Here is a 27,794-nt window from a genome sequence, read left to right as displayed (position 1 = left end):
GCTATAGCCTACTAAGATGAGTAAAAATAGACTGAAATATGTTGAAATAAAATGTCTGTATAAGCAACAAACTGCAAATTCACATGTATATGCTAATATATCATACACAATATGTTATAAATATTGTAACAAAGACTAAATATGAATGTTTAGACAAGATTTTGTGATTAGTTTTGGATAGATTAGTTTTGACTGTAAAAAAAGACTACTGTCACATTAAATAGGTACGCTTTTGTTCACCAATTGCTGCTCATAGTTAAATATACTATAGTATGATGTTTTGTCAAAAATAAAGTAGGTATATTGAATTATCAACTAAGATGTTATTATAGTGTTTGTTCCAATATTCAAACTAATGAATCCTTACCTTTTTTAATACGTATGATAAAATGTATACTTTTTACAAAGAAATACACTTGAAATATTGTTAAAATTGTAATTGTTGTTGTAATTGTAACCTATTTTATACAATTTCTAATTGTAAAATATGTATATATAGATCATTTATTTTGTCCTTGCGTTCTTTGGGACCCAGTGACACACCTGTGTGAAAGGCTAATTAATATGCAGCTCATTATGTATGTGGCAATCCACGCATATTGCCTTTCCAAACAAAAGGTGTCTTATAAAATTTAAATCAATGTATTGTTTTGTGTAAATGATTAGGCAGGATCATTTTGAAGCAAAAATTCTAGGCAACAACACCCATTAGTCTAAAGTCTTGTGGACACATATTTAGTATGTGTTTTGTGGCCTTATTTCAGACACTTTAAGTTTTAGTTTTTTCAATAACCACGCATAAACATTATTCTCTAAAAAATACAAATATGTACATACATGTTGCTCACATTTTACGGTAGCCCCGTTTTTGCTATATAGAGTGAATTTACACCTTTGCCATTAACATGTTTATAAATAACTGAAAAAAGCACAAATGTCAGAGCATGTCAGAACACCTCAAGGACCCCAAATACCCCTTAGACCCCAGAGGGTTAATATCCTAATGTATTTTGGCATAAAAGAAAAATCATTCATTTTGACTCATACAATGTATTTTTGGCTATTGCTACAAATATAGCCTTGCTACTTGTGACTGGTTTTGTGATCCAGGGTCACATATGTATCCTGCACAAGAAGTCAACTTTTGTTTACGGAACATGATGTCACCTACATGCTGAGAATTTCTATTGGATGGAGAACCTTTCATGAAAGTCCTTTTGCAGTTGAGTTCAAAGAACATTTACGCTGTAAGAAGTTTTTACCTTCACTGTGGTGAGAGCATCATGGGATTAGGATCATTTTGATTTAAAATGGACTTGGGGAGGAGGGCAGAATGCCCTAGAGATTTGTTTTTACACGTATATTTAAGTAATCCTGCTTTTTCCTACATTTCATCTACTTTCTAGAAGAACAATTTATAAAACAATGTCCAGATCCACAAGGTATCCACAAAGTCTTAAAAAAGCATTACAGTGGATGACAAGGTCTCCTTGTCTGAGGCTTTTCTCTCGCCCCTCTCTCACAACCATATTTAAAAACCAACTTTCATATGCTCTGATCAAAGTCTAGCATCACATGACACGGTGCTCCCTCCATGATATAGCGCTGCATGCCTGTAAAAGGGGCATCTATGAAAATAAATTATTCTCTCAAGTGAATAGCTCTTTATAAATAAGTTATCAGGGATTTAGACTTCAATAAAAGAAAAGAGCAGAGCTGGTAGAGAACACATGGCTGGATGTCCAAATTTGGCTTCATGAATATTCCATTTGTGCCCATTTACTCCTGTATGTGTAATTTTGCTTATTTTCGTCTCTATTTGTTTTATTTTATTTTTGTTTTGTTGTGTGTAAAAAAAAAAGCTACATGTATTTACATGTCCAAGCATGTATTCCCAGTCAAATGTTTTTATGACAGCTGAGAGCTCTTTTTGGCTGGATTGGCTGGAAGTTGTGCAATAAAAGCGTTTAGTGTACAGGTAGTTCCAAGTCAGTTTTATCACCGTTTTATATAGTAATGCGCTGTTTTCTTTGTAGCGCACATACACATACTGTACATCACTCGCACACAACACGCTGTGCCTGCGCACACAAACATTCAGGAGCACAGAAACTAATCAACGTTATAAGTTTTAGTGAGTTTTAGTTATAAAATAGCTTTGCTACTGAATCACTACATTATATTTCTTAGCAACGACGGTTCTTTGCCTCCACGTCATGCATTAAAATTGTTTAATGCACAACTAGACATGGATTATCCCTTACATAGCCAGAAGTAATGTGATAAATTTAAATGCGATACAAGCTGTTGGCCCTATCCAGCCAGGACAGAACATGCCATCAGTCGCTTGGTTTTCCTTTTCCAGGTCTCCACTTTGAGTCCCATTGGTCCAAAATCCTACTCCTCATAACTGAACATTAAATCATAAATTTGGCCAGATACAGTAAATTGCTTGTCGCATCACGCCCAGTTATGACTGGATGTTGGCCAAATATTGCAAATGTACTTTGTGAATCTTTGGCAGTGAAATGTTATGAAAGAAATTTGTATTCATGATAGAGCCCTTCACATAATATGCGTTTCACCATAGCATATTTATGGCACCTCATAGTTTTATCAACATTTATCCTCAGAAATAGCCCACATTGCTGTATGTTAAATTGCCTGAGTGACACATCCATTTGGTAGGACAAAAAAAAAGCCCTGCCTGCCCGTTCTCAAAAAGCGCACACACTCAGATAAGAGAACCCATTAGCTATATTTCTTTTCAGGGTCAATTGAAATGAAATTTGATTTCAGCACATGAAGTTTGTTTCAGATCGTCCCATCAATTTATCCAGTGCACAGTTCCCACTGTGTCTTCGTCTTCTGTACGTAATCCTGACTAGCGGCTGTGGATGAATATCAGTATATTAATGTCTTATCAAAGTGCAGCAGATGGTGATGAACTAACAATCTCACATGTTAATGGAGTGAGCCACTGTTTACAGCAAAAATGTCAGCAGAGGTTGAGCCACAGTGATGGTGCACAACAAGCATGACTCAGCTAACCAATAGAATGCAAGTGTGTGTGTTTGTGAATGTGCATATTTCTGCCAATACATACATGCTTGCACATACAGTTACCGAGGGCCTTTAGCTTAATGTATTATGTCGCCCCTGAGAATAATGATAATGATGATGCTAGTAATGGAAATTGTGATGTAGTGTGGTGTCATCACTGCCTATTTTTCATTTCCACCACACAGCCAATGTGAGTGATCGCAATTAAACCCAATGGAGTGTCCCTTCAGATTTGTCTAATATTTGAGTCAACACACACAACATCGGCCACTTTTCACTCTTGGCAATTTTGTAGGCCTCTCACAGCCTGCTGAAAACTAATACGATCCAATAAATAATTAAATAAATAACTCAAATATCATCAAATTGGTTCAGTTAGTGTACGTAGTGGCCAAATAGGCCCATCTGTGGTGTGGATTTTTTTGTCCTCCGTTTCTCTCGCTCTCTTTTTTTCCTTTCCCGGAAGTGTTCCTTGAATAGCCAAGTGTGTATGCATTGTGTGTAGGGCAATACATATGTGATGGCCGACCCAAAAAACATTATAATGAATTATAGAGCCCTTGCACCCTTTTTTGTCTCTGTGCGTAACACAAGGCTATTCAAATATCCTACACTAAGGCTTGGCAAACAGGAGGGACTACAAAGCCTCCTCCACAATGGAGGATTCCAGCAGGAGTGCGCTTCCTTAGTGTCACTCTGCTGCACATGTACCCAGCGAATATATTTACAAAGACATCTAGTCCTTAGTGGCTGCCTGGAAGGACAGCATCCTATCCTGTGCTTGCCAGCATGCATAAACACACTCGGGGTAGATGGAGTACATATTGGCAAATTCAGTTCTGTAGCAATCCCTCTCCTAGAGTAATGCAAACCGCACTGTGGACAAAAGCCCGCCGAACGTCGCCTTACCAATCTAGAGATCGTTTTTACATAAAATGTGCTTTTCCCAGGTGGGTTTGTTGTGTTGATTGGTGTTAGAAGTAAATTGCTTGTTTATTATCATCTTTCCTATTAGCAGATCAAGTTGGTGATTCATCCAACTGAAAATTTTTATCAAATCCTCCCACATTTTCTTCACTCAAGATGGATGTTTATTCGTTGTTAATATTTAGTGTGTGTCCGATTGTATGAATATTCACCCTTCTACTAACTCAGGGTTTTAAAAGGATAATTCCCCTAAAAATGAAAATTCTGTTACCAGTTAGTGGTGGGCAATGTATCTTATTTTTTGGTTCCAAGTCATACAGGTTTAAAAATAGTTTTTACGGCATTGTCGTTTCAAAGACAGACGGATAGAGCGCTATCTCTCTCACTTTTAAATAACCCTTTCGGAGTACTCTAATTAACCAAAACAGTTTTAAGGAAGACTTTTCCCCCTGTAATCAGCTTTCCTAATGACTTTGGATTATTTAGTGTGCAAACACAATTACCCGGCCTAATTTGCCTTAACATATTGATTGGTGGCCACCGCTGACAACCACAGGACTTCCCGTGGATTTCAATCCTTCCTGTTTATTTCTATCTTTCTTTTTTTTTAACTAACCTTTACCTTTCGTTTGCATAGAGTGTATCTGCAGCCGTGAGATATCAGCTTTCCCTGGCAAGGAGGTCCGATGGGGATGCGATTTGAATTTGCAACAGTCAGAGGCACTGTGACCACGAGAAACAAATTTCCGTGAGACCATGCAGCTCAGATGAATGCTCTTCGGGCCGTTCGTGAGCAAGAACATGATCATGGTCTAAATTGTGCATTTGATTCTCCTAAGCAGGCGTACGCGTTACATGTAGAAACAAAAAAAGCACACCATCCCACCATCGGTTTTGCTTTATGCTAATGCAATTCTGTCCTTTGTAGTCAATAGCACAGACGTTTCGTGCTATGAGAGTGATTTTCAAAAGCACTCCCTCTGGGTGTTGTTTATCTCATGTAAAGCTTCCTAATACCTAAAACACAATTAAGAAAATTGATAAAATCATAAATACTGCCCCAGGCTAATTGGCATCAGGCAAAGGGTTGAAAACATGTTTGTTGCCATGGTAATTAGGGTTTTTGCATGTTTGATGAGGGTGAGATAATTATGTTGCGTAATCGTGTTTGCAGTCAGAATTGTTTGTTTGTTTTATAAAAACTTTTGCCAGCAGGAATTATTTTTGTTGCTATGAATAAATGATTTTCAATTAAGAATCTAACGCTTGACAATGAGCTTGATGCTATCTCCAATTACAAGAATGAGATTGAACTGTCAGTTTTGGAGACCCACAATCCTGTGGCTTCATAATACTCTATTTGAAAATGCAAAATCACAATAACAGGAAGAATTGTTTATGCTAATTTTTGTTGTCACTCTGTGGCATGAATAGATGAATATAGAATTCCTTTTCGCACTCTTTGGACAGCCATATGCATGCTGACTCAATTACTTTTATTAGAACAAATATTGTGTTTATTCCTTGCTGACTTATAGTTTGGAAGCAAAATGCGAATCTGGAACAGGTGCATCTCTCTCACTCATGTTCATCCATGTCCTTGTCATTTCATGAAAAGACAGTGAGCTCCTGTTCCTGGGCTTGACGGCCGCTCCGCAATTGACCACCATGATGAGCTGCACTTTTCTTCTCCCACACTGTGCCCATGATCCTTTTTGTCTCAGTACCGAAAACGACACGCATGTTGAAAACCCTAAGGGAGTCTGAAAAGGGCCAGACTGTCGACACTCATTATATCGTACCAAGAAAGAACAAGACACACACATATTCGCGTACACAAAACACTCATTCCTCCCTTTAAGGCAAGGCCTGTCAGGTTAGTGGTGCAGGCCTGGGGTGAAGAGACCTTTGCTGTGCTGGAAAGGTTATGTAGAAGTGGCTTATTCTCTCTCCTCTGCTGTGTTTCTGTGCCCTCTGAGCGTCTCCATCTAGCCCTCTCGCCGTTTTCATACCGCCTGACACCTCCGTGGCATTTACAGAAGAAGAGAGGAGGAGGACGATATCTCTGCGTCTCTGTGTACAGGCCTCTCTCCCACTCGCTGGTACCCCGCCAGCATTCAGTCACTGGAAATATCCAGGATGGACATTGTTATCTGCTTTAATGCTCATGGAGACTGTAGCTCAGTGGGGACAACGGCAGTATCAGGAGCCATCTTGATGTTCAATTAGACAATCTCTGTCTGCTTCCTCTTCTCAACACTCATTGTTTCATTCACTGTAACAGAAAGGCTGCAACTGTGTCCCTTTATTTCAAGAGCAGATAAGCAGGCTCAGATGAAATCTTTGAACTGTCTTTACCTTTTTTTTGTTGATTTTGGAGTTTAGGAAGGGACTTAAACATGGTAAAATGTGGTAAATGTTGAGTGAAAAGTGTTTGTGTGTGTGTGTGTGTGTGTGTAGGCTCTTGTGTAAATTGAAATAGAGCAAAATACCCCAAGGGCATGTCGTAGTAGTTGTATCGTTTACAATAACAATTCCATAAAAACAACATTTTTATTTTTTTAAACATTTAATATTAATAATAAGTATAAAAAAATGTTTTTGACTGTTTGGCAAGTGTGTGAACTAAATTGATGAGATGCATAATTTTAAATACAGTATGCAGTATTTTTCAAATTTATGACAGTATTTTTGTTATACTAAAATAAACTAGCAATTGTTTTGAGCCCCCCCCCCCCCCCCCCCCAAAAAAAATTTTTATTGTTATTATTTTTTATGTTTTTTGTCAAATTATGTCTATATGGACATCCTGAACTCTAAATATGTTAATACTCTCTGACATCACACATCACCGTTTCCTGGGTCCAAATGACAGATCAGGCTTGGACTCATAACTTAACAAGTGAATATGCACATTGTGCACACAGGCTTCTTCCCTTGTATGGGTGACTGAAGTTTGAATTATGTGGAGTTCTGCAGGCATAGTCAGTGTGGGCCTGCAGATAAGCAATATCCTTAGTGTGTATAAGGACTTACCTTTGTTAGTAGAGTATGTCACTCCACATTATAAAGTGCTGTCTATAGTGTTTCATCAGTAGTAGAATTGGAATTTTCTTTCTTTCCCATCTCTTCCACAGTCATCTCATTTACCCTCTAATTTCGTTGTCTTTATTTCTCTCTGACAATTCAGGATGCTGTGCGGGAGAACCACAAGAAGAGGGAGATGGAGGAGAAGATCAAGAGAGCCAAGCTAGCAAAGGAAAAAGCTGAGCGAGAGAAACTCGAAAGACAGCAGAAGAAGAAGCAGTTGATTGACATGAACAAAGGTACGGCACTATTGGCCCTCTGGGGCCCGGCTCACAATTTGACATGGTGCTTAGCACTGCAGGGGTGGGGCCACAATTCATTTGTGAAAAATCACACAGTTTACCGCCTGTTCCCTCGCACTAAATGTACAGGCAGATTAGACATCGTTGAGAATGTTTCACTGAAAAATCTTTATTTAGAAACTTTCACATTTTAAGAAAGCAGTGTCAGTATATTTGAAGACATCTGTCAAGTAAATGTTGACGACAATAATGTTGATTACAATGCCATGCACACACCAGTATGAACCGAAGTGATTTCAGCAGCAATAACTGCTACAGCTGTTACTCAGTACAAGAAAGTATGAAATAAATAGACCATTTTTTATGTTTTATTAAATGTAGCATTTGTGGCATTGCTACATGAGGGTGTGGAGCAACCCAGCAGCATTATGGGGCTGTGCTGACAGGGACGTGCCAGAGAAGATGTAGGTCACATGTAAAGATAAGCATCCTAGGTTCACTGCTTTTGTAGAGCAGACAGATAATGGATTGGCAGATTGCCTGTGGCCTAGTAAATGGAGTTGAGAGTCAACTATTAAGTTTTTGTAAGCTTGCTCAGTTGATTTCAGAAATGAAAAGAGGCCGCGTTGACAATAGCTTAATTCAGTTTGGATTACAGAAAAACTGATTGGATATGAAGTACATATTGTCCTTTGTGCATATACACCTTTGAAAAACGTTGTGTTCTGAAAAGAAATGTGTGGTTCGTTTTAAAAAGTAAAGGAGGCTGCCCAAGATGTCTCACGCAGCTTGCAAATTCAGGGCAAATGCTTGCCATGAGAGATATGAAGTACTCACTGCACTGCACAATTCTGATCCTTACAATGAGAGAGAAATTCCTGCCTCTGGCCAAAGCTTTTTCACAAGCGCTCCAACTTAAAATGTCACACTGAGCCCAGCACTTTACTGCGGCCTTACATTTGAGAAAATGACATGTAGAATTTCAGCTCTGTGTGTTTCCGCAGGATGACTGATGCATGCTAGTTTCCTAAGGAGTGACCGCATTGAATGCTGAGCCTGTAATAATGCAGATGGAAAGACAGTGGATAACAAACCCTCTAGTTCATTCAAGAATACCTTATTTTTAGTTGTCTCTTTGCCTGCGTCAAAGCCCATAAAAAAGGCTTTTATCATTGAACTGCTGTAGTCATTACAAGATAAGTGAGTTCTATTGTACATTTGGCTCCATATATGCATTAAATAATGCTTAACAGATCAGACGTTCATTTGCATCCAAATATGAATATGAAACTACTACTACTTTTAAAAGAAGTCTGCAATTATTTACACCAAAAAATGCAGTTCTTTGGGGGAAAAAATGAGTAAGAATGTGATTCCCTTACAAGGGAAAAATATAATTTGTATCATTTAAAAAAATCTAATTAGATTAAGTAAAGCTGTAATGATTGTTTGTGTGTGAGCAATTTATATATATATATATATATATATATATATATATATATATATATATATATATATATGCTTTATTAGACAGAGGAAACAATTATATCATTATGATTAACACAATGTCACTGTAATCAAACACCATTCAGTGGCTCGGTTGGGTGCCTTAACAGAAACTAAAATCATTTTACATTTATTAATGTTTTCTTAGAAATGAGGGAGCTTAGCTAAAGTGAGTATGTACCGTTTTAATTTATTTATTATTATTATTATTATTGTAAATAGGGCAGTACTATTGTATTGCTCTTTGATCCACATATATCCTCTTTTTTGGCACACGACCCTCCTTCATTAGAACCAATGTCTAACAGCCTTTTGATTAATTATAGTTTTTAAGGCCTTTTCAAAGGACTATTTCTATAAAGAGATTTTTGAAGTCATTTTCCAAATTGATATCTAATGCCCTTCACATGCACATGATTAACAATGGAATACATATTTAATGAGAGTTTAATTCATTTAGGGTTAAGAGGATGTGTTTGACGGGATGGTGGAGCTGGGCGAATGAATATCTGTACCGTTATCATTTTTTAAAAAGTATTTTTAAAGTCACACAGACGGTATCTGGAAATGTGTCCTTGCAAGGTTTCACAAGCAATTTTGAGTGCCATGTGATTGATGTGCATTGCGAGCGGGATAAAATCTGTTTTTCTTGTGAACTATTAGAAATCGTAATATGGGAAATTGCTCATGAAATCATTACCCGGCCCCCCATTTGTTTTAATTTCCTCTAAGTGGATTTCCATATTCTCTTAGAATGACCAGATGTTCAGCATTCACCAAATTGCTTAACCCGCTGAAAGTAAATGGGGAATGATGTAAAATAGGCCTAAATCCACCTAATCCTTCTGTCTTTATTCGGAAAATATGTTTTGTCCTAGTGGGGCAGCCATTTTGCCAAAGGATATGAAACTATGTTGTTTACAGGGTGGCCTACTCATTGTGAAACATCACTGAGGAATGATAGGATTTCCTGTGTGCCTGTCTATACTGTTTCTCAGCCTGCTGGCTGTTTCAGGGTCACGGCTGAGGGTCAGTGCAAGTGTTTATACCCACATGTTGCCTTTGAGCTGTATGGGGCAGGCGTAAGGGCTTTTGTGAAGCAAAGGAATCACTCTTGCCATATTTTAGGTGAAGTGTAATTTCTGTAGAGCCCTGTGTAACCCCTGTGTGGCTTTGTCCCTTACTATTCTTGGACAAACCCCTGAAGTGTTTGGATGTGAGTGCTTACCCTCCAACATTTACCCAGCTGTTGTTGTGTTTTTTTATACAGATATAATGTAACATATTTGGCTCAGGAGACATGTTTTGACTGAGGACAAAGAGAGACAAAACCCTGTCCAATATTTCTATTCATCCAAGCCAATTCAGTAACAAACACAACTTAGCTGAATTTAAAAATCTGTCCACTCCTGTTCGATTACAGGCATCGTTTTGAGATATTTGTGCAAGTTTAACTCGAGTTTTTGTTGTGTGTGTGTGTGTGTGTGTGTGTGTGTGTGTGTGTGTGTGTGTGTGTGTGTGTGTGTGTGTGTGTGTGTGTGTGTGTGTGTGTGTGTGTGTGTGTGTGTGTGTGTGTGTGTGTGTGTGTGTGTGTGTGTGTGTGTGTGTGTGTGTGTGTGTTTTTCCACTGCTGCTGTTTCTAATCTATTGGTCAGTTAGAAAACTGAGAATGTTGTTCTTGTTTGTGGTTACTTGCTGAGTCATAGTGAATAACATCTTTCATGCGGCATATAAAAACTAGATGGAACAATAAATTATGTTGTTATAATAAATAAGACTGGCACACATCTGCCAGAGTCAGCAATAAAGTAGCTTCACTTTCCTGTCTGACAGTGCAAATGATCCCTTTAAAGGTTTAGAATTAAAGGGCTAAAAGGAAGATTAGTGTAGTCTTCTGATTTTTTATTTTGATTTTTTATGTCATGTGTGGTTCAGTTTGGTTGAGCTAAGTTGTTTTAAGGTCTGTCTGCCAGTGCGTTTTAGAATGAATACTGCTTTTTATGTCTGAATACTTTCTATAACCCATTACCATTCATTCGGCACCCTCAGTCCCAGACAGGCAGTCGATAGGTTCAGTGTAATTCATTCTGCGTGTAGAGCGATTTGTGTGCACTTACATTTGTTAGGCATCTTTATATAGTCTTTAAATGTGAAGTGTAATTTCTCCAACAACAATGGCACCGAAAAGAATTGTAAGAAGGTTTTCAGACATTTGAAACACTTTGAAACCTTGCCACAATCTTTCGCCATTGGTTGAGGCAATGTTAAGCTAGTTGGGTCATGCAAACAATTTATAAAAATATATATTATTCTGTGCATTTGGGGTGGAGATGTTTCAGTGAGACTTTCTGCAGGTTGCGTTGATTAGTCATTAACTAATACATTTTATCAGTTCATTCAAAATCACTGATTCATGCAAGTGACTGTCTTTGAATCATTTACTCAAATAGATTAATTTGTTCAAAAATGCTGATTCATGACTATTTTTATAAGTGAGTCACAAATTTGTTCATTGAACCAAACTGATACAAAAGTAGTCCTTTATTTAATTGTATCTAATAAGTGGACTGTATATATTAGGGTTGGTAAGTTGTGTTGTTATTGTTGTTTAGAAATGTATTATTTTTCAGCACAAACACATTAAATTGAATAAATGCAGACTTTTTTAAAGAGAATAAAAAAAAATTGACTCCAAACGTAGTGTATGCTGAAATAAAAACATCTCAAATGAAGATAATTATAAAAAGTACACATACACACAAATACACATATATGACAACACACACATGCATCAGTCCAGCAGGTGACTGTGTGCAGATCTCCTGGCAAAGGTAATTCTTCTAAAGGTCATGACTTTAGAATATGTTAATCTGTGTGATGCAAACAGAAAACCACGAGAAGCCACACACCCCACTGTCTCTCCTCTAATTATCATTCCCATTTTTAATTAGTCATTGAGATATTCCATCTACCTCGTTGGTCATTATGAATAAGTCGACCAGATAAGTACCGTTGCATAATGCTGAGCCGACTATGGCATGTCATTATCTGTATTTTAACTATCATATTAAATCTGGGCTGTCTGCAGGCTTCAGTGTCGGTGCCGAGAAAAGAGTGTCTGCCCTATATGCATATCAGCGTTCCCCATCAGCTCTTCAGTGTTATTTACACCCACTGTCAGGGAGCTCAATCCTCCTTTGAAGAATACTGCAGTACATTCCAAAGCCCGCTGGATCCCAAGCATTAGCAAATTCCACTCAGGAAATCTTGGAGTGTGCGACTGCTGGCATTGTGAATTTTTTTGTCATTACCTTGAAATACGCTAACAAGGGCGCCAAGCTTATCTGCTGTAGTGCATCAATTCTAATAAATAACTGCATATTAGCTTGTGCCGTATCAGCAGCCGGATGCCCCTGTGCCTAAAGGCGATGATAGCATGGCGAATTTCACCATCAGTCTTGCCAGAGATGCGTTAGCCGTCTCTAAATATCTAACGTGCGAGGAGGAAAGTCATTGATTTATCAAGATAAGCATCTGTATAAGTCATGGTGACATCCAGAAAACCCAACATGTTTCCATTTAATATTGCCCGTCCCACTCCACATTCTGAAATGAAGAGATATAGAGGCTGTGATTATTCCATGATAATGTTCATTTTCATCTCCCTGATTTTCCTTTAGAGAATATTTCCATTTTCAAATATATGTCATTTTTTCCCTTAAATAAGAAACTTTTTTTTTCCTTTTTTGTAATGCTGTTTTTTGCAGCCAACCCTAATTAGGGTAGCACTAAATGTCCTAATCACTTTAAGCCTCTTTAACTTAATTTAGCCCACTCTCCCTCAGGTCATAGCAGAAATGAGAGGATACATCTGAGAATCCCTCCACCGCCAGCACCCTCCCGCTCTCTGATCATGCATTTGCGCTGTTGCATGTCATTAATTTACAGCCATGGGTGTTCTACATTCTGATAATTTCTCGTCAAGAGTTCGGACCTGGAGAGCCACTCTGCAGTCACTCAAAAATAATTAAACTCGCTGCTCAGAGCCCAGGCATCGCATTTTCAAAGCCTAAATCTTCACAGAAGAAAATGAATGATGGTTTTTGGAAAGGACAACAACAGTTCTTCTAACACAGGTGTTTTGTTTGTCATACATAGGGATTACATTATAGCGAGAAAGACAGTGATCTCTTTGTCTAATTCCTTACGAGATACAGTAAGTGTCGGACTCGTGCAATGATTTATGAAGTGTATTCTCAGATAAGCCTGGCTCATGTGGTCTGTGATCTCGGCAAGCAGATGGCAAGGAGAGCAGGGAACAATCGCTAAGCATCACCAACCTGATAAACCACTGTGGTGATTCATTAGCATACGGAAAGATGGCAAGAAAAATGTGTAGCACGTACGACAGATCTCAGCTAGCTTTTATTTCTCCTTGTGAGCTGAATATGCAAATGGCTCGGCCTCTTAAAAGCCAGACCTATTCCTGGAGTTTTCACTTTACCTTTTCCTTCTGCTCTGTAATTTTCCTCCTTCCAAACCAAGCATCACTGACATCCTCTAATGCAGAGCCAAACAGCATTCGTCCACTCTTTGTTTTGGTTTCTTTGTTTATTCATGCATACAGCTATCCGGTTCATCGTCACAGGAGTTTCTGTCTCTGTGCCGCTTGTGAAATAGCAACACCCTCTAATCCCCTTCCATCTCCTCCCAGCCGACCAATCAAACGGCATGAACGAGGGACAGACCTAACCTGGGTGGAGTAATTATCTGCTCTGGCCATCTCTAAACGCCAGTCTCATTGGTCCCCTATCCCACTCCTCATTGTCTAAGGCCTAGACCCCCTGGCGCCTATGTTAACTCGAAGAGGGAGTGCCCCGCTCAAGGATGGGATGTGTGAGCATCCCTAATTAAATTACACACAGACATAAGTGGGTTTTCACATCAAGCTGTTCCAGCAAAACGCTCCAAAATGCCTGTCTGGTGCCACATCCATCTTCTTCATTACTCCTGAGTCTGGGCTCATTCTCTCAGAGTGCTTTGGAGCTCTCACTCCAGCAGGCCAGCTGACAGGTCACAGTGTCATATCTCGTGTCAGATCCTCCAGAGAGACAGCACCTCATAACAGGTGCGAGGCTTGAACCGGCAGGACTCTACTGCTAATGCACTCTCTGCAGCTGCGGTGAAAAGGAATCTCTCAGACAAAGAGTGTCAGGCGGGAAACAAGTCCAAAATGCACCTGGCTCCTCGACGCAGGGCTTTGTTCGCCACATATGCGCAAGGTTAATTGCACAGGTGCCTTTCTCCAGGGTGACAGATAGATTAACATGTTTTTCACAAAAAAATTGAAGGACAAGAAGGGACAAAGGCGGTGAATGCTACTCATATACACAAGCAGGGAGCTGCAAGATGCTTTTTAGCTTCTATTAATGTGGAAATGAGAGCTGGGGGTCTTTGGCTGTAGGCCGGTCACTGGGAGGACACAGTAATAGATATAATGTCCTCTGGACGGATCTTTATTGTTTGAATTTAAGAGGCAAAAGTTGTATGTGTTTTAGCCTCCCTGGAGCAATCCTCTTCAGGAGCACCAACAAAAATTGAGTTCTCAGTCAATCCTCTTTGTTTTTGTTTTTATTTATTTATTTATTTATTTTTATCACCATGGACAGATAGCAGGTTGAAGTTATGAACCGGGCTTGAATTTATGAGCTGCTGCATTATTGTTGTAATGGCTCAGTTTGAAATGTAGAAATGAGGTATGGTGTACAATACAGATGTAGTACAATTTTGAGAATACATTTATTGTGTATAGTAAAGATATATTCACACAAAATGTAGTTCTTTGTGGATTCTTGGTGTCACTAGCTGGGTTGCATCCAGATATTTTCATAAAAATGTTAGGGCATTAAATTAGATGCAAACAAAATACGCTCAATTGAGGTAGTTGCTTAAAAAAATCCCACAAGACATGCACTTACACTATCATGGGAACATTTACAGAATAAATTCCACAATGCCTCAAGTCATATGACTATTTCTCGCAAATGATTGGCCACTGTACTGTGTGTGGTGTTGTTGACATAAGACATCTGGGTAACACTTTACGTTAAGGGTACATGAATTATTATGAATTCATGTATAAATTCATGCATTAATTCTGCATTCATTCATACATTAATATCTCATGAATCATCAGGAACTAACCCGAGTTCAACGTTTTTCATTCATGATTTCATGGATGAACAACGCCTTAATTAAAACATTAACTAAGATGAGCACATCATCATGAATTATGATTTATTACGCATGATCATTATGTTTTCTTTGTTCTTTGTCTAGGTCAGTGACCTAGTCACCACTTTAGTTGAGGGGCCACACACATGATGAAGTCATTGGTAGATAATGCTCAGTTAATGATGACTACTGTATTGGTCAGACCCCAAGATAGACCAATCGCAACTCAAAGCACACAAATTATGTTGACATTCAAATACAGTAGTCATCATTAACTAAGCATTATCTATCAAGGACTTCATCATGTGTGTGGCCCCTCAACTAAAGTGGTGACTAGTCCTTTGAAACACTGATGCACAATGTGCTATTAATGGTGGCATAACTGTGAACAAAGAAAACATCATGATCATGCATAATAAATCATAACTCATGATGATGTACCCATCTTAGTTAATGTTTTAATTAAGGTGTTGTTCATCCATGAAGTCATGAATGAAAAATGTTGAACTTGTGTTAGTTCCTGATGATTCATGAGATATTAATGCATGAATGAATGCAGAATTCATGCATGAATTTATGATAATTCATGTACCCTTGCCTTAAAGTGTTACCGACATCTGCCACCGATCACTTTCAAACATGACATTCGTTATCTTTCTCTTTTTTCCCCTGAAATGATTATTTTGATTTATTGAATACATGGGTTGGACACACTGCTTGCTTTATTTATTTAGTTTTGTCTGTTTGTTATTTAATTATAATTATTATTATTATTATTAATATTATATAATTTTTTTTGTTGTTTTGCTTTATTCAAAATTTTCTTATAAAATAAAATTAGCGTCTTGAATGAAAACATTGCTAATCTATGTATTTCTATTTATATGGTATAGCTAATCAATATTTCTGTAGTTAAATTGCTACATTGTTTATTTATAGGAATGTATGTTTTTTCAAAGCATTTTTTGGCATTTGATTTGGCAGTTTAGTTACACGAAAGACATCTGGCTCTTTTAAGTGCCTCTGTTCAACTGGTGTTAATGTATGATGAATAAATCACCGTAACCTTTTATCCTCAGCCCGCCTCTGTCTTGAACAGACTGAACTCTGGTCTTGCTGATGTGACACTGCAGAAAAAAAACAGTTTCTGCTTCTTTTAACACTGTGCTTTGCGGGGCGATTTCATATACACCATAATCTCTTAATCCTGATGATTTGCTGTAAAGTCAGTGTTCTAGCAAAGCTCAGTTGCATATACAGCGGCACACAGGCATTACTAGATGCTTGGTGTCAACATCAGCCATGAGAAAGGAAGGGAGCGAGAGTGCGAGTCCAAGCGTGCACGTGCATATGTTGTAGAAATAATTAAATGTCAGCCCGCCCGTCCGTTGAGTGTCTCACGGGGGGTTTTACGACCTGCACAGTCTCGCTTCGGCAGTCCTTCTCCATGACTCAGTCCTCCAGATGTTGTGATGCCACACTCACACACACACTGCGAGCTACACAAGCCTGGGCTTTAACACACTAACCCTTCTCCCCCACTGCTACTTCTTACTCGTTGTGACACTTCACTTTGTTTCTCTCCTCCCCCATTTCTCTCCCCTGTGTCGTGGAAGATAAGCTCCTACCCTCTGCCAGGGTGCTTGTTGAGGAAGCTAATCTGATGTGTGAAGTTCACAAATCCGGCAGAGGGCTGTGCTTGTTATCCCCTAATTAAAAATGTGATAGTGCACCCATAAATATATTGGAGAGACTGAAGAAGGCCCCAGGGCATTCTGGTACATTTGGCAGGAGCCTGAGGGGGCAAAGAACCACCTGATACCCTGACAGTAAAAAAGACAGACAACAGAGGAGATACAGATACTAGACTAGCTGTTAGTAGTGTTTCACTTTATGCAGAACTTCTCCTGAAGTTAGTTGTCTGAAACATTTCTTTGCAAAATGAAGCTGGCTGATATGGCTGAACATTTTTAAATATCATATTAATAGTGTATATCTCAATAATTATATATTTTCTCTGATATAGCTTTAAGAGTGAGATTTAGCATAACTTTATCCAGAAGCAAAATCTAGTTAAATAATCAAAACGTGTTTTCCTAAGTTTTTTGGGTTTTTTTCACTCAAGGAAAATTTTTATTTAATATTTTATATGCACCAATGCAGCAATAAATATTAAATATAGCTGCAAGCAGCAATTAAAGGGGAAAGCACAAAGAAGGCACATTAAGTCATGCCAGCATGGCTGGAAGTGTCAGACCAACTGCAACAATGAGTAATTAAAGACATTTTAAGATGAATTTACTCAAAATGGCTAAGAACTATACAATCACTGGTAATACAATTTAATATTGTGTTATTTTGTATCAATAAGTGCCGCTGTTACCAAATTGATGTGGTGTGGTCAGTGTAAGGTGACAATGACACACATAAAGTTTAGGGTCAATATGTCAAAGCATTGCAGAGATACAGCATTAGATGCAATTTGGCATTATGCCATCAAAATGAATTGATGCAGTATACCAAAATGGTTTCATCTATCGACACGAAATCCATACATTTTTGCCGACTCAGATTAGGTGTCTTTGACATGCTGCACCGAATCTAAAGAGACCAGGGGTTTGTGTTTTTTGGCCAAACTGTTCAGAAGTTATAATCAAAAATATATTTTTTTTTCATTTCTCCTGGCCACTAAGTGGCACTGCGCTGAAACAGTGCAGGTACCCTCAGATCATGGATATCTTAACACAAACCAAGTTTGGTCTGAATATGCTTAAGCGTTGCTAAGATTATAGCCTCACGTCCATTTTGACGTGCCCTTTGTCAAATTTGTTTGTGCGTTATTTGAGAACGGTTTGACAAATCAACTTGAATTCCTTAGCTTTTTATCGGTGTGATCTGAAGAGTATCTGGTTAAATTTTCGGGAAAATATGAGTAATGGTGTAGGAGGAGTTTGAAAAAGTGTGTTTTTCTGAAAATTTTCACAAGCCACTGAATCAGAGGAAAATATAATTTAGTTTCTAGCCCTTACAGTTCAAAAGTTATTAACAGAAATGTGAGTGCAAATTTGGACAGGTGGTGGCGCTAGAGGGTTTTTCCTCTATCTGTGTGCCAAATTTCATAACTTTCCCATAAACTTCTCTAGACAATAAGCAGAAATATTTACCTACATGTATTTTATATATTCGTTCTAACACACTGATTCATTCAAAAATAACTTTTTTTATGAGTGAATTGTTGAATCATTCTCTTTCAATTTGTTCATAAACACTGATTCATTCAGGAACTAAACAAGATTGTGTTGCTCAGAGATGCACAACAGAAGTTTCTGTTGTGGTAAAATACACAAAATAACTGGAAATATTATAAAAATATTGTCTCATTATTAACTTCCTGTTTATTGAACAGTTTTTTAGAAAGCAGTCATGATGTATCGTCTGTATATAAAGGGTGTGTATTTATTTATATGTTTGTTTGTTTTGTTTACTTCAAGACTGTTTGCCCTGAAAATGACACAAAACAAAATTGGGCACAATGATGTTGGATTATCTTGCAATGTTGTTGTTAAAATATTGCATTAGACATCTTCGCTTTTGCAGTGGTTTGGATCTTTTAATAGATTCTCTGCTTTTAAAATTACTATGAAATCAAAATTGACAATTGTTTTATGAAATATTCTGGTGTTTTTGTAATTGATTTTTCCGTGCACATATTTTTTTATTTATCTATTTATTTATTTATTTTGATTCATGTGCCCTCAGTCTTTAATCAAAATAACTTCCCCTCCATCTTGCAACAACATCTCTTCTCTTCTGTTCTCTGATGAGGTGTTTAGTAGCGCGAGGGCGAGACAACCTGTCACTCACATGAGATCACAGCAATAGCGAACAACAACCATCCAGTCAATTCCCAATGGAAAAAATCAAGTCAAGCTATCTTTTTTTTTCTTGTTTGAGAAGTCGTTTCACTCGGAAATTCAACACAATAGGGAAGGAAAACTTCTGTTTCATGCCTACTCTAATACATCCTGTACTGATGAGACAGAAAAACAATGTAGACCACATGCTCTGGCAATTCCTCTCAGATCCATGTGGAGAGATCATGAGCCCAGCTGGTTCTCGTGGAACCATGGCGCAAAAGGACATTGTTAATGGAGCAGTCATGGGTCGCTTGGGAGTGTGTTTCCCGTTTTAGTAATTTTGCTTTCTTCAGTCTGAAATCCTCTGGACCCAGCCTTCCTAGCTCTCCTGTCCTGGCCATTGCAGATGATGAATTGTGTTACAGTTAAGCAAGCAAGAAGTAGGACAAATTGATCAAAGTGTCAGGTGCCCCTTGTGATGTCTAGGTTTTCCAAAACGAAGGAAATGAGGGAGCTGTCGAGAAGTTTCCGGAATCATGGTGCCTCTAATAAATGTTTACCTGCCCCCTGAACACCCAGATTGGACATCAGATGGATGTAGACGTGTTTTAGGGAAGCAAACTTTGGGACACAGCTACTTTAAGAACTGTCATTGCTTCCAGAGGACTGTGGCAAGCTCGGTGGAAAGAGCCAGCGAGATGCATGTCCTGGTTTAAACCAATGAGCAAAGCTATCAGCCAAGGTGTTGAAGAGCAATTAGAGATAAGCCATGCTTGCTCTGTTCAGCTTTGTTCTGGAACAGCTAGTTTAATTAGCTTGATTTAATCTGGGTGGCTCTTAAACACAGTGAACCTCTTCTTTGATTTTCCAGTATTATTTATTTTATCCCACTGCTGCTGTTTGTTTCTTCATTTTCATCATATTTTGGCTTTGTTTAATGTGTACAGTTGTATCATGTATAAGTGCTTGTGCTCCTGCTGCTTCCAATGGAAAATGCACTCGTGCAGTTCTGCCTCAGTGTAGCGTGTGTGTGGCATTTTCTGAAATTAATTATGTAGCCGTGTCAACTTTCTTCCTCTTTATAAATTCAATTTGCTGACTGTCATCTACTTTGACTGTGCGAGGAAACAAAAGATTGATTAACACGCCTGAAACTGCTGCCTAAAGCTACCGGCATCTCTGCTACAGACGTTTTCTCTCTGCCAAGGCAGACGTCGAAATCCCAACCCATTCACTAAATATTTCCAGAGAACGACTCGATCATGTACACAAAAGAATTGATGAAACGATCCCACACGCAACAATAAGTCACAGTAATGATTCTCGTTTAAAATAATGCCTCTGCTGGACCACTATGATATAGTTGGGACCCTTGGTCTCATTAATGCTGGGTAAAGATAGATGACCCAGATAAAAGACCAAAAGATTATTTCTGAACCCCACCGTTGACCGATGCTTTGGATGTTCTGTGCCATATGCCCATGCAAAGAAAAAAGGAAAATGCATTAAAACTTTGCAAGTGGAAGTAAAGGAAATACAGTACACTATCAAGAAGATACAAAAGCTGTCAGTGGGGCAGTACCAGTACCCTAAGGGTACATATTAGTACCTTTTGAAAAGGTACTGCCCCAGTGACAGCTTTTGTACCTTATTCTTTGAAAGTCTATGTATTAAATTGTATCATTAATTTCATAGAAATGTATTAGTGTAGTATTAATTATATGATAATGTTAAATATTTTAGATAATATCTTAATCTTTTTTACTTTTGTAAAATTGTTACAAAAACAATGTTAATTGATATAGTATCCTAATTACAAAACTGTATAAATAAGCCTTTATATTTTAAGAAAGAGGTCTGCAATGAGGATCATCTTATTCCAGGGATGTCGTCATTAACATGTTAGACAGTTAAGGGGTCTCTTATGTCTCCATATTCTACAATAAATGAAATAAATCCTAAATCTGATTGTGGGATTTTTCCTTTCCCTGAGTTAGCCGCTCATCTCATTGTCTTGCATAAGTCAAGGCCCATTTGACGGGAGATGCGTTGCACTTCGGTGGCATGACCGTTTTCGAGGCACATCCCACTGTCATCGAACAATGATAAAAGCCCCAGTATTGACCGGCACCACACTAAATCTTGGTAAAGAGCACTTAGCTCCCCTGTGCAAGCCGCAGAGCTAATACCTGTCAATGGCCATCACTGAACACTTCCATCCTCTGGCTCCTCTCCATACGTTAGCCACCGCCTCGAAAGCGTCTGTGCATTTAGGGAGACACGTTGTTCTCTTTGGTTCTCTTTGCCCCCTGCCGCATTTGCCTTTCTTTGCCCACTGCCCCATTTGCCTTTCTTTGCCCCCTGCCCTATTTGCCTTTCTTTTTTGCTGTTCTGTTTTTGCGTTTCCTTTTACTCCCATACTCGGTTTATTGTAGCCTGACAACACTGCGTGGTATGTGTGAGTTGGAGTATATGTGAATGTGTTCTACATGAAATTGAGCTCTGACAGGCAACTCTGTCCTCTCTACAGAAGGTGACGAGACGGGTGTGATGGACAGCCTGATGGAGGCCTTGCAGTCTGGAGCAGCCTTCCGTGACCGCAGGAAACGAACCCCACGCAATGGTAAGACTGCTGCACCTTCTCAAGCCTTACATTTCCAGTTGTCTTTAAATGTAAAGTTCACCCACAAATGAAAATTCTGTTATTTATCACCCTCACATTGTTACAAACTTGTATGACCTTTCTGGCATGGAATGCAAAATGAGACATTTTAAATGTGCACTAGAGCTGTTTTGATTTAAAAAGGGCACAACAACATAAAAGTCACATGATCCTTCAGAAATCATTCTAATATGCTGATTTGCTGCTCAAGTAACACATCTATTTTTTAAAAGGTTTTGCTGCTTTAATTAATTCATTTGTTTCTATTTATTAAAGTAATTTGGGGAAACCCTGATACATTTTTCAAGATTCTTTGATGAAAGGAAAGCTCAAAAGTTTTTCTTTTTTTCTTTTCAGTTTTTTTTTTTAAAGAAATGTAAGTCTTTTGTAACATTATAAATGTTTTTACTGCCATTTGTAATGCATATTTGCTGAATAATAGTATTGAATTTTAAAAAAAACTACTTTCGAACAACAGGAAAATTTTCCTTTTTGGGTGAACTACTGTATCCTTTTAACAATGTAAAATTGTAGGTCTCCACTCTGAAACTGTTTTTATAATGGATTCATTGCCACATTACCATTTATCAGTCACTGATTACTGGAATTGATTGTAGACTTCAAGTCCTTAGAGGATGGTTTAACATAATCTTAATGTTAACATATTCCATCCTGCCATGATGAATCGCACTGACCCAGGGGAGGAGAAGTGGACCACCTGCTGTAGGTGCTACATTGAATTGAAATGCCAAGGACGGGCAGACAAGTGTCTATAACTGCTGTAGCTTTCCAGAACAGCCTCGTACGATGGCCCCAATCACTCACTCTTTTCCCAAAGTCCTTGTCCATGCATGCTTACGGTGCATAAACCTGCTTGTGTCATTAGAAATTCTCCTGGGATGTAGTGAGATATATGTTGTGTACAGACTGAAAAAAAAAAAAAAAAAAAAACCTCAGCATCATTAGAAAAGCCAGATAAGAAAAACATGCCAAAAGACATCACTACTCTGAGGAGGAAATGCATGAGGGGGAACTTTAGATCGCCATATCAAATGTACCTAATCTCCATACAGTGTATCAGCATGCTCAGCAGCACTGATTTGTCCCTGCACTATTTTTCTGGCTTTACTTTATCTTGTCTCACAAAAAAAGTTCTTCCCATGATCCCTTGTGTCAGTGCTGAGGTCTAATAAGAGGGCATGAATAAGTAAGGTGTCATGCTGTATCAAACCTGTCTCCCACTCAGCCCCCAAGCGCTGCCCCCTGACAGAGCCTGCCAGCCATCCATGCTCAGAGCTCACCTACTCCATCCAGCGCTGTGGCCCAGTCTCCCTGACATCTGTTTGAATAAGACTGACATTCATGAGAGAAGAGTGTGTACATTAAACCTCACCAATGCTCTTTCTCTCTCTTCTGTCTCATACTCCGTTTCTTCCTCGTCGCTTGCTTTCTTGTGCTCGGTGTCGCTCGTCCTCTCTCTCTTTCAGCCTTTCTCTTTCTTTTTCTGATGAGTGTGTGGGCTGAGGTTTGACAACACTGAGAGTTTCAGAGTGGATAATTGGTTACGAACTCCTGAAATACCTTTTGTTTGACGTCTCTCTCTCTCTCTCTCTCTCTCTTTCTCTCTCTCTCTCTATCTCTCTCTCTCTCTCTCTCTCTCTCTCTCTCTCTTTCTCTCTCTCTCTTTCTTTTCTGTCTGTCAATTTCTACTTCGTCATTGTTGCAGGTGATCAAAGCCCTTCCTGTTCTGCACCTCGGTGGCCGGGTGCTAACCATGGTAACAAAATGAACCTATGTTTACCCCCTTGCCCTGCTCTTCACCTAATAACACATGCTTATTGCCCAGACTTAAAAAAAAACATTTGGGTTGAACTCTAAACAATCTATACTGAGCTCTAAAACTGGATGTGTAGGGTAGAAAATAGCTTGTCTCTTGGGCTTTGTTCAGACAGGCTGCCAGAAATCTTTTTTTTTTTTTTTTTTTTTTGCCATTTTCAGCCCAAATATAATTAACTGCTTGTAACTGAACATCAAAATCAGATTTTTACAAACTCGATCCAAAACATTTTAATATGACAAATCTTAAAATGATTCATACAGAGGAACTAAGTCAGATATAGATGTCAAGTGTTTTTTTTTTTTTGTGTTTTTTTTTTCATGCAAACTGCATTGTAGTGAATTGGTTTAAATTAATTTTAGACAGTGACTCTCAGCACAGTGCCAATGAAACACAGTTATCATATAACCAAATTTGTAAAAAGTAATATAATAATATTTCAAAAAGTGATGGTGACAGTGCGAGTTTTAAGTGGTGCAGATGGACCACTCAATGTGAATGACAAGTAATATAAATAGAGAAGGTGCAGTGTACATTAAAACTGGTACAAATAGCATGTACTGTAACTATCACAGTACAAGTTACATAAAAGTGTATATTTTTGACTCCAAGGCCCCCCATTTTCCACAACAATATGCAAAGGCCCCACTACTTCTCCAGTTGTTTGTAAGTTAATGGATAAAGATGATGGATTGTGTAGCGGCAGCCAGTAACCGCTAAGAGGCTGAGTAGAGGGAGTAAAAGTTCAACCGTTTCCACTGTATAATCCAGATGGTTTATTGTAACATTGAAATGAACAGCAACATTATGAATGATGACAGTAAAGTAAGCAAAAAATCAATGAAATTAAATAAAACTAAATTAAATGAAAACGGTCAACAGAAAGTGAGCGTCCGAGCTACTCACCCCCTTCCTACATGCTAACCACACGCAAACTAACCGGTAATATGCACCTATACCAAGTTACGTAACATACTGAAAGTAAAAATTTCAAAGTAAAAGACATCAACCCAAACCTGGCACCTACAGATAAGGTTTTTTTTAACTCACAATTTCTTTGTGACAAAATGCATAACTAGAAAAAAATGTATATTCATAAAATGTATAAACATTGTAATGTATTCATAAGATTAATTTACATGACTTTTCCAGGTCTAAAAAATGATATCCAGGTTTTTCAAGACAATATGAAAATTTGGTTCTTTTATGAAAAATGTAATGTGAACAAAGACCTTGAAATATTTGACTCTCAACACGATTTCATCAGTTTATTGACTGAATGTTGAATTTTGAAAGAGATTGTGATTGATTCATATTCATTAGGTAAGATTAATTTAGTTTAAATAATCTGCTGGCTGCTTTGTATCCTCTCCAGTAGTTGGAGCTCAGGCTAGTTTTTCCTCTTTCCAGCCATCCTACAGTGGATTGCCTAACTAGTGCACCCTTACAGTGATGAAGCATGGCAGCACGTCCACGCCTGTGGAAGGCAAATAGAAATGATCTGTCTGAAGGGTCATTGCTTTCCTTAATTCCCATTGATGTTCTTTTTTTCTCTCTTTACTCTTCCTGTAAAGCTTGCCATTCTTTTTGAGTGTCATCCCATGCACAGAGCATACTATGGCAGAGCATTATTGCACACAGTCTCATGCAATAGTGTATGTGGGATTAATTTATGGAATATTATATATGCCTGAGTTGATTGTTTAATGTGTGCACGACAGAATCCCCTCACTTTTATGCTTTGCACGCCTGCGAATGGCACTGTTACAGAAATGCCTGTGAAAAAAAGTACCACACTGAATCCATTGGTGAATATGTACATTATTTATGATGTCAGTGAATATGTTTTATCTTGTAGCTTTCTGCTGTATTACTGATATGCTGCATGAATCATTCAAAATATATCAGTATGAATTCAATGTCTGGATTAGCAGGGTTCATACATGTTATTATGCTCTTGGGCTCCAGATTCAGTGAACTGATCCTGAGCGGAGATTGAAGGCCTTTTGTAAGAATCAGCATTTGTATAAGCTTTTAAGAGGCCTTACCTCAACCCTCATACACACACACATTGGCAGTAGACCTTGGCTAGTACTTTTTTTTGTTTACTCGCCAGACTTCTGACACGCATACATACTCTTTTAAAAGTTTTACGAAGATACACAGCTTTATACGTTCTTATGTGATGTTATTTAAAAGCTTAACAACCAATCTTTTAAGAAACATTATTCAATCAAGCTACTCACGCTGGATGGTGATGGGTAAGCGCTTACGTATTTGATTTCCGCTTGCGCATTTGTTTCACTCTCACTATTAAAGGAACCATCTGGCAGTGGCTTCTGCTTTCTGCTATGTTAGTGATTTACAGTGTACAGGGTTGAACGTTTTGAGCATTGTGTTAGTAGAGTGACATTAAAATGATGAATGTCACAATTAAGTGTTTTTGCAAGAGTATATTTAAGCCCAATTTCACAGACAGGGCTCAGATTAAGCCAGGAATTAGGCCTTAGTTCCATCAGGACATTTAGATTTTATAAATATTCCTTAGAAGAAGAAAAAAAAACATTATTGGTGTGCATTTTAAGACAATTGGCACTGACACATATTTTAAGATATGTCAGTACAAGTTGATTTCAGTTAAGACAGCTCAAACATGCATTTTTGTCTTGGACCAGGCTTAATCCTTGTCTGTCTAACTGGGGGTTAATAATCTAAGACACCTTTACTTTAGGACATTTTTGGAAGTGCCTTTCTGAAAAATAATCAGTTTGAGGACAGTTATCTGCTTTAACAGTGTGAAAAGCTGTGTTGAAGCTACTTTAAAACTGTAGCTTGCCAATTTAGAAGCTACTCATGATTTGAAGTTAAATGAATACTTCACCCAAAAGTGAAAACTTTCTAATTACTTAATCACCCTCATGTCGTCCAAGACCTGTATGACTTTCTTCCGTGGAACATCGAAGATATTCAGTGAAATGTCTCAATGTTTTTTTGCCCATACAATAACAGTAAAGGGGGTACAATGTTGTTTCCGGAGAAGAAAATAAAGGTTTGGCACAACATGAGTGTAAGTAAATGATGACAGAATTTTACTGTAAAATCCTGCTTTAGATAAGCAAAATCCTTAAACGAAATAGGATGTTCATCATCTCCAGTCAAATGGTTTAGTCATTTAGCATTTAAAGTATAGTTGCATTAATCATGCATGTAACAATAAAGAAACCAGCCAAACATGACAAACGCTAGGCATACAAGTTCTACTAATTAGACTCTAAAGCACTGGTGCATTGATGTAGGTCAGTGTGCTACAGCCTTAGGGCAGCAGGCTGCCTTTTTACTTGGGTAACATAGTAACACAACCATGAGTATGCAGCTATTTCAGTTCAGTCTTAGACCCAAGGCAAGCAATGTGTCAGTACAGATATGGTAAATGGGTAATTCATTTTAAATAGTGTTGTGAATTCAAAACTCAGGGGAAGAAAAAGATGTCTGCAACACCGATTTAATACAGGACACCTGGTCAGGTCTGACCTATATTTTGCTGTTGAGTTCTGTAAATACCGTCAGTATGCTTAGCTCTCCTCACCAATTGTATAACAAAGATGCGTTGCTTACACAATAGCATGAATTGACTCATATCACACTGTGTTTCGGTGACTTTTCTGCAGTTTAATGGTCTTCAGTTGTTGCTTTGATGTGGATGTGCTTTGATTGATGTCTTCGAGTGCATGATTTCTTGTTGGAAACTCAAGCCAGTTTATCTTCTTGGTTTGTTCAGAGAAACACTTTTGATGCAATTCTTTATATTAAGATGGCAAATATGTTTATCTGATTTTCCTAGTCACTAATATATTTAGCAACTTTTGATTGTGGATTTTTATATTAGTATTTCTGCTTGTGTTAAAGCTCGGCACTGATCTCAGAGGTAACCTTGAAAGTGGTATGTTGTGATGATGCCTGGGCCACTCTGCTCTAAAAATCTTCTGTTTGAATGCCACTCTAGGAGATTGTTGGATAGAGACAGGTAGCTGCTCATACATCCTTGGCATTGATTTCTCTGGTCACAGATGAAAGCCACAGGCTGCGTAGCTCTTTCATATGGAGCATCCCAAAAGGGACATCAATCAGATTTTTAAGGGAGACAATTTTATTTATTTACTGCCTTTCCAAGTCATTAAAACCTCTAACCTTCCCTTCTTGAGCTTTCACCTTCATTCTTTTGTCCATCAAAAGTTCCTTGGGTTGAGGAATTCCTGTTTGACTTTGATTTGTGGAGAAATGGTTTATTAAAAACAGATGCGGCAATATAATGCATGCCAAGTTTATGGAATGTGAACCCCAGTGTCTATTCTGCCCCTGGTCTACTAGTTAATTCACCC

At 38.2% G+C, this 27,794-nt stretch overlaps 1 protein-coding gene across 24 annotated transcripts in view; it reads left to right on the top strand.

Annotated features, from left to right (window-relative positions):
• diaph2 (diaphanous-related formin 2) overlaps nucleotides 1-27,794 on the top strand; it is a 474,147-nt gene that overhangs the window by 408,948 nt on the left and 37,405 nt on the right. For 16 of the 24 annotated variants that reach the window (XM_077247876.1, XM_077247888.1, XM_077247892.1 and 13 more), the window contains 3 exons: nucleotides 7,181-7,316; nucleotides 21,447-21,539; nucleotides 23,305-23,355. In XM_077247876.1, coding sequence (XP_077103991.1) covers nucleotides 7,181-7,316; nucleotides 21,447-21,539; nucleotides 23,305-23,355 — 280 coding nt within the window. The remainder of the gene's footprint in view (nucleotides 1-7,180; nucleotides 7,317-21,446; nucleotides 21,540-23,304; nucleotides 23,356-27,794) is intronic. The other 8 variants (XM_077247896.1, XM_077247898.1, XM_077247894.1 and 5 more) reach the window with 1 other exon arrangement.

This window comes from Siphateles boraxobius, unplaced genomic scaffold (assembly GCF_051911475.1).
Source record: "Siphateles boraxobius isolate OS27281-9 unplaced genomic scaffold, OSU_SipBor_1 3, whole genome shotgun sequence".
NCBI classification, from domain to species: domain Eukaryota; kingdom Metazoa; phylum Chordata; class Actinopteri; order Cypriniformes; family Leuciscidae; genus Siphateles; species Siphateles boraxobius.
The sequence above is the reverse complement of the archived record's forward strand: the minus strand, read 5'-3'. Positions and strand labels throughout refer to the sequence as shown.